At 36.9% G+C, this 10,580-nt stretch overlaps 2 protein-coding genes across 2 annotated transcripts; both read right to left on the bottom strand.

The window, feature by feature from the left end:
- Positions 1–1,075: 1,075 nt before the first annotated feature.
- On the bottom strand, positions 1,076–3,189 carry LOC115929053 (protein NLRC5-like). Its single transcript, XM_030997174.1, has 2 exons — positions 3,154–3,189; positions 1,076–2,661 (listed from the first exon to the last, which is right to left on the bottom strand). Exon 2 carries the CDS (start codon positions 2,480–2,482, stop codon positions 1,076–1,078), a length of 1,407 nt encoding a protein of 468 aa, XP_030853034.1. The 5' UTR covers positions 2,483–2,661; positions 3,154–3,189.
- A 587-nt stretch (positions 3,190–3,776) lies between these two features.
- On the bottom strand, positions 3,777–8,294 carry LOC105437763 (cell wall protein AWA1-like). Its single transcript, XM_030997173.1, has 5 exons — positions 8,281–8,294; positions 5,937–7,857; positions 5,410–5,564; positions 4,130–4,398; positions 3,777–3,781 (listed from the first exon to the last, which is right to left on the bottom strand). Exons 1-5 carry the CDS (start codon positions 8,292–8,294, stop codon positions 3,777–3,779), a joined length of 2,364 nt encoding a protein of 787 aa, XP_030853033.1.
- Between the last annotated feature and the right edge of the window lie 2,286 nt (positions 8,295–10,580).

Below are 10,580 nucleotides of genomic sequence, written 5' to 3'. Positions count from 1 at the left end.
CTACAAGACAGCACCATCAACATGGAATCCCTTGCCACTTTTTAAGACCGAAACCCCAAATATGTCAAACAAATATCCCTCTCATCGGACTCCATGATAAAGTAACCCTTATCTGTGTTTCTTCATGCAGAACTAGCAAATATGATGACACGAACCAAGGAATAAAAGGGAAGGCAGCCGGTCATACTTTTGATGTGGGGACATTTTCTTATTTTTTTTATTAGGTTTTTACAGAGGGGATTCCTTGAATGCCTGACGGAGGAGAGTAATTCATATAAGGGTATTATTATTGACCACACACGATGCATCAAGCACGTTTATGGTGTTTCATTGTTTCATAGTCACATTGTTTGTCAAATGCGGATAATAAATGAGACAGATATTGTAAAGCTTTGACCAACTAAGACATAGTAAGAATGTCTGGACGGTACAGTTGGTATCTATGTTTCTGGGGGAAGAGATCTTGCACCCCCCCCCCCCCCATATTTCCCCCTCCTATTCAGATAATCCTCAGTCCGCCCACTTTGCCTTATTCATACTCTCTGTGCGGATTCTCCATACCTTTGACGTCTTGACTTTACCCTCCAGGATGCTATAGAAGTCGTCATGGAACTTCGCACCGCTGAATTCCAATGATGTAAATGCTGTAGATGAGCGGATGACGTCTGCTAGGTCACGGGAGACAGTCGGACCACATGATATTCTACTCAATATCAGAGTTTCCTATGAATAAAACAAAATGTGCTAGTATAACCTGTGTGCAACTAATAGATTTGCAATAGTTTGTTAAAAAAATAATTCCAAAATCATATTAATTTTTTCTCATAAAATATTTTTTCTTCCATGAAAGATAAATAATTTCAGACTTAACAATAAAAAAGGGTCCGTTGGATTTATTTTATAGGTCCCGATCAATATTTCTAAAACATATATATACAACCAGAATAGGTTGTTTATGGCAAAATTCTTTCACAAAGAACTTATTTCCGAAAAATATATTACTTATAATAAGATGTGATGTTTTGATTATTTCATGGAACATAAGTTTTAGTTAAGTTGTGGCATTTTTCAGCAACTATTCAAATACTCTCACCATTTGTTTCTCTTCAGTGATGAAAAGAAATCCAGACACAGTATGCGCTGACATTTCGTCGTCGATTTTTAGTGTCTTTTGTTTTGTAAAGAGTTGCCGTCCAACCATTTTAGCCGCGTCCTCATCATACGCTTCGAAGGCGATATCCACTAGAGTGTAAGGATGTATTCTTGTCGTCTTGATTAGCCTGTCAGTGACATCAATAGCGACGTTCTTCGTTTGAGATGCAGTAAAGTATAGAAGGTTGCGGAACTCCTCTGGCCTCTGAATCACAACACTAACCGCCACTTCATACCGCTCATGATCAGACTCAAAAAGAGAGGCAAGATACATACCGACAAGGTATTCCTGGAACAACTTGTGAGGGAAGAAGACGCTACAGGTCACGGGATCTGACTGATCACTCAGACGCCTGTCCTGTCTTGGCACTATAAGAATTTCTCGACTCAGTACTCCTATTCTACAACATGCCTCCATTGCTTCATCATATCCGCTGAAATCATTTTCGGTATACGTCAACCTTTTCTCTAAAACTCCAGAGTAAGCAAACTTTCCAATTCGTAATAGGTAATTATTTATCTCCTTGTTTGTAAGAATTTTAACATTGGGGTTCTGGTGCTGTTTTGTCATGCAGTGGTCTATGAGAAAAATTATCATCGCATGGAATAGCTGTGAGAAGGTTTTAAGTTTCCGAATTATATTTCGTCTGCCGGCATCAGAATTCCGCCACAAGATACAAAGCATTGCTATGTAAAGCGGGAATGGAGCCATATTTTCTTGAATTAGGTCATTGCTTTCTATATACTTTATTAATTCATATCCTGACGGCGGCTCATCCTGAAAATATTTAGTAATATAGGTCGAAATGTTTTCTTCATCAAACCCAGCTACGGCCAGAAAAGCGAAAGTTTGCATCATAAGTTCGTGGGATTTGAAAGGAACTGCTCTCCACGGGCGTGTTGTCACCAGGACTCTACATTCCACAAACTTCTCTGACCGAATAATCTTAGCGAAATCTGAACTCTCTTTGAGGATATCACCGTCATACTCGTCTAGTCCGTCAAATATGATAAACACTTTCAAAGGGGCAGAAAGTATGTATCTATCTATCTGGCGCGATTGAACCGTGTTGCTATCTGACAGATATGTCTTTGCTATATCCCCTACAGTCTGACCTTCATTGGTGTTTCGAAAAGGAATAACCAGAACCCAGTCAAACTCTTCAAACTCCTTAGTTCTTTCCGTCCAGTCCCATGCGATCTTGGAGCAGAATGTTGTCTTACCTGCTCCTCCTTCGCCTTCCACCATGAGACGTTTTGGAAATTCTCCATTGACTTTTGTTGTTAGTAGTTCGGTGTAGTCTAAGGGTGTCTCCCTAGTGGTTCCCATTTCGTTTCTTAGCAGAACTAAATTCGTGTAAATCCTTTCGAACTCTAAAATGGAATTGAAGTCAAGTGGATCTGTCTTGATCTTGCATAACCGTGTTCGGTAGAAAGTTTTGAAGTCCTGAGCACATTGATTTACCTGTTCCTTGGTAAGTGGTTGTGTTTCTTCTCCTACTGCTGATTCTAAGTAAATAATTTACACAGATAAATGCAAAATATTAATCAAATATGTTAGCAGACTTATAACAAATATTATTATTCCTCTTCCTTGTAAATCCTTTCGAATACTAAAACTGAGCTGAAGTCAAGTTGGTCTGTTTTGATCTTGCACAGCCAGTTGGGGGGGGGGGGATTTTATAGTCATCACGATAACGGGTAATCTGAAAATTTCCGATTTCAAAACTAACCCAAAGATTAATATAATTTCTGTGAAATAGGATAATCGTATAAGGTGCAAAGAAAATATAAAAATCACACTGCTTATTTGAAATATACCATATTGCTCGAAAAGCTCTATAAAATAATTATAAATTTTTTAATACACAGCTACACTTTTTTACAAGTTTCATCTTGAAAATAAATATCACTGATCTGATTAGTATAACCTAACATTTTTGACTTATTAGATATTGAAACCGAAATTTGTAATACATTAACAAAGTATTACTTGCTTACCAGTTGGAGCTACTTTTTGCGGGAGATAGCCACCTGTTGGGGAAAAAAATGGTACAATCGTGTGATTTATTTTCCTTAAATGAATTATTTGTTATATTATGATGTCCATGAACGATCTTCATAATAATTCAGTGAATTTTTTCACCGTATATTTCAAGAAATATATGTAATGGGAACGAAATGTTATTCTAAATCATTCGGCTACTCGTTATACAAAATTGCTCCCTAAACATAATACATACAACAATGCTTTTATATAATAATTGAACTATTATTATGAAGCCACACACCTTGGGTATTTTCGAGCGTAAATATTACTGTTATATATGTTACTCATTTTCGTTTTTACCTTAAACATGATTTAGTGTTTTTTTTCAACCAAGATTTAAATGAGCGTTATGTTCAACATCAGTATAAGAGTTTTCGTTTTAGAATGTTAAGAATGCATAAAAAAGGAAGATTTTAATTTTCGTTGTTCCTGGGAAGTTATTTAAAATTTGTTTTTTATAGATTTAATAAGATTAAGTATATATCTTCTTTTTGACAGCCTACAAACAAAAAACTCTATTATGAAGCCCTAGAATATAAAGTTCCGAACAACACTCTGCAAAACGTTTCCTTGACTATTCTATAAATCACCAATTGGTCAATCGTATGATTCACGGAAAATACGATATGTAATAGGAATTTAAAGAATAAAGTGAATTCATAGGTAGTTGTGCCCTCATTAGGCCTTTGAATTTTTAACTGTTTTTGAGGATTTGTGAAAAAAGACACCTGTAGTGTCCAATTCTTGTATTTCTGCTTTACAACAGTCATCTTTCAAATTTGTCAGCTTACTAATAGTATGCCCGCGCCCTCAAGGAAATGACAATAATGCGTGCATAATGAACATAAATTAATGTAATGACATGGAATTATATAAGATGCCAAGAAAAGATCTTTAAAGTGTATTTCAAATAAACAATAACGTTACCTCCGGACATTTTGTCACCGAATGCGTCAAGGTGAACACCCCGGAGCGCCGCAGCCATAACTTGACGACAATCTGTGCCATCCCTTTGTCTGTTCTTCCATTCACAAAATACCGCAATTAGTGATCTTGTAAAATCCCAGTGATGTCTGTCAAGAATGGTTTGGCTCTTATTGTACGATACATCAAGGGCAATGCACAGCTCTGTGTATTTTGATGAAGGCACATCGTACGCCAGGTTTACCAGTTCTTGTTCTTGAATACTCGCTGATCTGTGTAAATATGAAATTGGGAAGATAACCTACATTTTGTTCTTGTATGTCTACTGATCTGTTTAAACGAGAAACCGGAAACGATAAATACCCTTGAAAAATAAACACGTGGAAGAATGAATCATGAGGCAGTATATCTAAGCGTTATATTCAACAGCGAGTAGTAAGAGGCCTAAGTAGTCAGGGGCGGATCTAGGGGGTTCGGCGGTTTAACCCCCCCCCCCCTTCCTTGGGCGGCCAAGTGAAAAAAGGGGAAAGGAGGGAAAGAAGGGAAAAGAAGAAGAAATCAGTAAAACGGCGCGATTTTTGGTAAATCCTGGATCTGCCACTTGGTCAAACCCACCCCCCCCCCCCCCCACCCTTGGCAAAAAGCTAGATCCGCCCCTGGTAGTGTTAGCCAATAGTTACTTTGATATAGAAGTAGAAAAGATCTCTGGAAACGAGTTTTCCGAGTCCAAGTAGGATCCATTTGGGTTATTTAGTGCCGATATTTTCTACCTTTGAGTGTTCCATTCTTAACATATTTTCGAATTTATACGGTAATTTGGCATGGTTGAAAGACGGAATAATTTACCTGTCAGCTGTATTTAAGGACAATAATAATAATAATATAAAAATAAATAACGATGTATTTATATAGAGCAGTTTCCATCTACATGTTCAATCGTGCTTACCATTATGGTATTAATAGAAAAGATGGGATTTGACACATTTTCTGAAAGCATTGAGAGACACTTCTTTTTCCTTTCCTTTTTCATCGATGAACTTTTGTTTGGCGTTATGTTTTAATTGTATCTAGTAGAATTTAGATAATCCATTTTCATATGATGAGATGTACACATACTTGTATTCCACAGTGGATTGACGTTTGTGGTTTAAATAAACCTTCGTTGGATTGTGGTAAATCACCAAGAGAAATGGTAACATAAAACAAATCATTAAATGTCTTTAGTCCCCCCCCCCCCCCCGCGAAAAAATAAGAAAAAGTGGAAGAGCAAGCTAGATGTCTACCTATCGAATGGCCCTGGATTTCGCTCTACATCTCCAGCCTTTATCAGGAGCATCTCAGGGAGGCAGGTGCTCTCTTGCATGACAGGACCATCAGTGGTTCCTTTCAGGCTGCTTGGAATCTGACTCGAAAAACTGTGTTTCCCGTCTGGTAGTAACTATACAAATTTGTGGAAAGGATGAATGAATCTACAATGAACATGTGCACATACGTCAATCGTAAGTGAAAAAACTGAATATGAATATAGAAAACGAAATATCATCGATATTTTGAAGTAGAAAATGAAAGTTTGTAAAATCTGATACAATTTCTCACTCAGTACTAGAGAATAAAGTGTAAAAGTTGATAATTGTTTACATGCACTTCTATATAATTATATCAAATTATTAATTTGCCTGCATACATGTATATGGCGTGGCATTGGATGATACGGACGTTTTTGTTATTTAAATAAAAATTGTACACCTATCTCGAGATTTTGAATGAAATCCGAGTAGAAGAATAATACCTCGTGAAAATGGATACGTACCTTTTGGTTTCTGGATCGTACCGGATATTCTGCCTGCGCGATGTTCACTTTCACGGGTAGATTGATGTTCTCTTCAGTAGGGGTTCTAGATGGAGTGTGGTTCTCTTTAATAGCAGGTTCATTAGTAGTGCTGCTGCATTCGATAGTAGATTCACTTGTTGAGTTGTTGCATTTTATTGGACATTCAGTTGAAGTGTTTTTCTCTTTAAAGGTACAATGAATTGTAGAGGTGTTGTCTTTGATGCTAGGTTCAGTGCGAATGTTGTGGTATTTGATGGTAGGTTCAATTGGAAGATTGGTATCTTTGATGGTAGGTTCACTTGAACGGTTGTACTCTTTGATGGTAGCTTCAGTAGTGGAGTTTCTGTCTTTGGTGGTTGATTCCGTTGTAGTGTCGTTACAGTTGATGGTTCGTTCAGCTGTAGTTCTTTCGACTTTGATGGTAGATTCAGATGTAGCGTTGTTCTCTTTAATGGTACATTTAGTTGTAGAATTGCTGATTTTGATGGTACATTCAGTTGTAGAATTGCCGCCTTTATTGGCAGATTTAGCTGTAGAGTTGTTCTTTTTGATGGTACATTCAGTTGGAGAGTTCTTGTCTTTGATAGCAAATTCAGTTGATGTGCTGTTGTATTCGATCGCAGATTCAGTTGAGGAGCTTTTTTCTTCGATGCTAGATCCAGTTGTAGTGGTGTTCTCTTCTAAGTGAGATTCAGTTGCGATGTTTTTGTCTTTGGCGGTTTTTCTCCTTGATGTTTTTCTCTTTGATGATTTTTCTTTGATTGTAGAGGGAGTGTTGCTGTCTTTGATGGTAGATTCAGTTTTAGTGTTGTTGTCTTTGATGGCAGATCCATTTGATGTGTTGTTGTCTTTGGTTATATATTCAGTTGGAGAGTTATTATCTTTGATGGTAGATTTAGGTTGGGCGTTGTTATCTTTTTTAATGTTCAATTTAGTTGGAGAGTTGTTTGCCTTGATGGAAGTTTCAGTTATAGCATTGTTCGAGATGTAGGTAGATTCAGTTGCAGTCTTTTTCTCTTTGGTGATTTTTCTCCTTGATGTTTTTCTTTTTGACGGTTTCTCTGTTATGGTAGAGAGAGTGTCGATATGAAATTCTTTTGGAGCAATGCTGTTTTTGATTGGAGATTCAGGTAGAGTACTGTTCTCTCTTAATGTTAATTTAGTTGTAGTATTTTTTTCTTTTATAGTTTTTCTCTTTGATGTTTTTGTCTTTGATTGTTTACTTTCTGATGGTCCATCTCTGGTAGTGAAGGGAGTATTGCTCGCCTCAAAGGTAGTATTTGTTGGAAATTTGTTGCATTCTTTGGTAGATTTATTTGTAGTGTTGTTTGCTTTGTTTGTAGATTCAGTAGGAGTTTTGTTCGCTTTAATGCAACATTCAACTTTTGCGTTCTCATCCCCGATTAGCACCAGATTATTTTGCACGTCCTCATTGGTATTTATAACGCATGCACAAACAATGTAGGCCAAAGTGCAGCACACGATTATTCTAAGACATGTACTCCTCCAGGAAGATTCAACACTCCACTTCAGAAAGGGCTTGAAACTCTCTAGCAGATTTGAAAAATCAACGACAAAGAAAAATATCAAAGAGAACAATAAAGAGAAAAATGACAGCAAGAGTGTGAAGAAGAAAGGAAATATAGAGTCATCTCCCGTGCTTTTATGTTTTGTGGTCGATTCCGTTTGAGTCTTGTTCTCTTCAATTGTAGATTCACTGCTGCTGCAGCTGCCCTCTTTGTGAGAACCAGTCGGCGTGTCGTTATTGATGATACGAGATTCATGTGGGGTATTGTCCACTCTAGCGCTCAGGTCGTCTTGCTTGGAGTCGCATTTATCTTCAGATTTGTCCTTTTTTTTCAAGAAGCCTCTTATGCAATATTTTGAGTCGCCGGATTCTCTCCGTCATTACCTTTACTTTTTGCTCTCTTATGTCGTTTTCTCTGACCCAGTGTATGAATCTTCCTATCCGCACCCGCCATTCACCAAGTGCAACAGGCATGGTGGATTCGTCTGGAAATCAAGCTTCTGCTGAAGTGGTATTTTTTAACCTAATAACAAGAAAAGAGATATAAAATACGAGTTAAGGATAAAGTTGAGTTCTGGTCATGCGATTGCATTGTGAAAGAAACGGTGTGGAATCGATCAGAAAAAGTTGATCGTGGAGCATTATAAGTATTGTTGTGTACTGTAAGGTTATGGAATCATGAACATAATAGGAGAGTTGGCCCAGTCTTGGTAAAAGTAACAGGCATGCACACAGAAAGAAGAATATGGGACTAGATAAACATGTGGCATAAAAATGAGGGCCTCACTTCTTAACCTGTTACATGTCATATTTATGGATCCTGCTGATCTGAGTATCGTCATAGAATCGAAGTAGAAGAAGAAGTTTAGAATATAAAGGCATATGAAGAGCCATACTTGTCAGGGAACATTTTTCTCTCTGATGTTCTCCCACATTTGCATAATAACAATGAAAACGCTTACAAATTATTGTTAACATCTTCTCAGAACTCAACCATTTCTTTAAGTGTATCAATTTTTTTTAATCCAGGGCCTATTTCTTACGTTAATTACAGACCATATCAGTTTAGTATATCATGTATCAAAGTGATAGCCCAACTAGAGCTTGAAACAGATAAGACTGATATATGTATTATTCAACTTCAATTTATGGTGTTTTAGATATACTTTATATGTATGTAATGTATACATAATATAAAAATCGAAATGAAATGCAAGAATAATGGTTTCCGTAGATTTTAGTTGGAGAATTTTTGTGTACCTTTGCAAACATTTACAAAAGGGAAGACAGTAATTGGGAACTTTGATTTTAAGTACGTAACTATTATTCCCTCGTCTCCTTTTGCATTTCATTTATTTCCACGAGAGTTGCCAAAGCTGTTGTTTAGTTTATATCTCAACATTGATATATGAAAACTTACATTTATTCCCTCATAAATAGGCCCAATCTATTAACAACAGGGGTCATGTTTAAAATTTATATTGGGTTATCTAATAATATTATAATTTGGTGTTTAAGATCTTGACTGCGGCGATGAATTCAAAGTTCATTAAAAGCATAATTATTTACATTACATGATTTACAGTCTCGATCCCAATTCCTGATTGGACTATGTGCAGTGGTAGCACCAGGATATGAAGTGGAGATTGAAATGTGAATGTATTTATTGGAAGTCTCTTTACCAGGGATCCAAATCTAGCTGTGAAGAGGAGGTGAGGGCGATTACGGTGGGCGGAAAGAAAAAAGGTTCATACCCTAAAATATGCAGTTTTCTATAAACTGTCTAAAAATTGGCGTCGGTATTGGAATGGAGAGGGGGGGGGAATAATTCAACTCAATTTTCGTGTTTTTTTTTCCTTTTCGTCTTCAATATATAGTGTACATCCTTTAGTATTTTTCTAACCACCTAAATAAATGTAGATATATATTTTGCGAACTTCTCTGATCTTGCTCTCTAATTTAAAAATATGTTTAGTTTTTATCTAATATGTGAAGGAAGCACTAGGACTGGAACATCTACTTTTAAACAATGCCGCAGGCCAGACACAAATCCAGGTGAGAATAGTTTTCATGGTCTGTGAAAGAAAATCACACATTAGCAGCATATAGAGAGTTATGATTAATCATGACCGGTCTGTATAATTCCATCCATTGATTTGCGCTCATTACCGAACTTGCGATCGATAAAATGAAATACACTGCTATTATATATGATGGCTACATAATCACTTAAATATTAATAGGGAAATATAGATATGAAACAAGTAATGCACTTAGCAGACATAGTACAAAGCTGGACAGGAACGTGTTTCTAATTTTGGCGAAGGCTATATATATGTACATGACCATTGGTTTATAATATTTTCAGCTAATGAACCAAATTGGAATATTAATTTTGTGGTAAGTTGAGTTCTGGTCATGCGATTGCATTGTGAAAGAAACGGTGTGGAATCGATCAGAAAAAGTTGATCGTGGAGCATTATAAGTATTGTTGTGTACTGTAAGGTTATGGAATCATGAACATATAAGAAATTTGGCCCAGTCTTGGTAAAAGTAACAGGCATGCACACAGAAAGAACAATAACTTGTATTATATCCTTTATCGTAAGATTGTTGCATTGGGAGTGTACAAAACAAGATAAAGAATAGATTTACTATAAAAAGACGTTTCCTGCCGACTACATCGGAATAGTTCATTTTTTTTATTGCTGACGTCACGCATAGTACCTTTTTTCCCTAGGGAAAAAAAGGTACTATGTCAGAAAAAAGTGAACTATGCGCGCGCGTACATCCCCCCTCCCCCCCCCCCCCCTCATTTCAAATGCCTGCGCACGGCCAACTCCCTCTCTTTCATGGCGCTCAAGCCATGCAATTCAAGCTGTGCGATAATTGCCCTACAATGCAGTACCTGTATAGGCGGCTTAGCACTAGCTAAACATATTTTATAAAATGGCTCTAGTATTTTAAGCATCGTGATTGGTCAATACGCGTCACATGAAATGTACAAATTTTTGATTCAAGCACGATTTTGCACAAAAAAAGCGGAAAAAGTTATATTACACGTTACCATGGATATCCAGCGCGCGCGCGTACGT

This window comes from Strongylocentrotus purpuratus, unplaced genomic scaffold, assembly GCF_000002235.5.
Source record: "Strongylocentrotus purpuratus isolate Spur 01 unplaced genomic scaffold, Spur_5.0 spur5_scaffold_4, whole genome shotgun sequence".
In the NCBI taxonomy this organism is placed as follows: Eukaryota; Metazoa; Echinodermata; class Echinoidea; order Camarodonta; family Strongylocentrotidae; genus Strongylocentrotus; species Strongylocentrotus purpuratus.
This window is presented reverse-complemented; position numbering and strand designations above follow the sequence as displayed.

What these genes read in the sequence shown, in the direction of transcription:
- LOC115929053 (XM_030997174.1), bottom strand. Translation starts at nt 2,482, where the DNA reads ATGGGAACCACTAGGGAGACACCCTTAGACTACACCGAACTACTAACA.
- LOC105437763 (XM_030997173.1), bottom strand. An exon ending in TACGATCCAGAAACCAAAAG is followed by an intron (nt 5,565 to 5,936) that starts GTACGTATCCAT and finishes AAATTTGTATAG; the next exon opens with TTACTACCAGACGGGAAACA. An exon ending in AATCCAGGGCCATTCGATAG is followed by an intron (nt 4,399 to 5,409) that starts GTAGACATCTAG and finishes ATATTTACACAG; the next exon opens with ATCAGCGAGTATTCAAGAAC.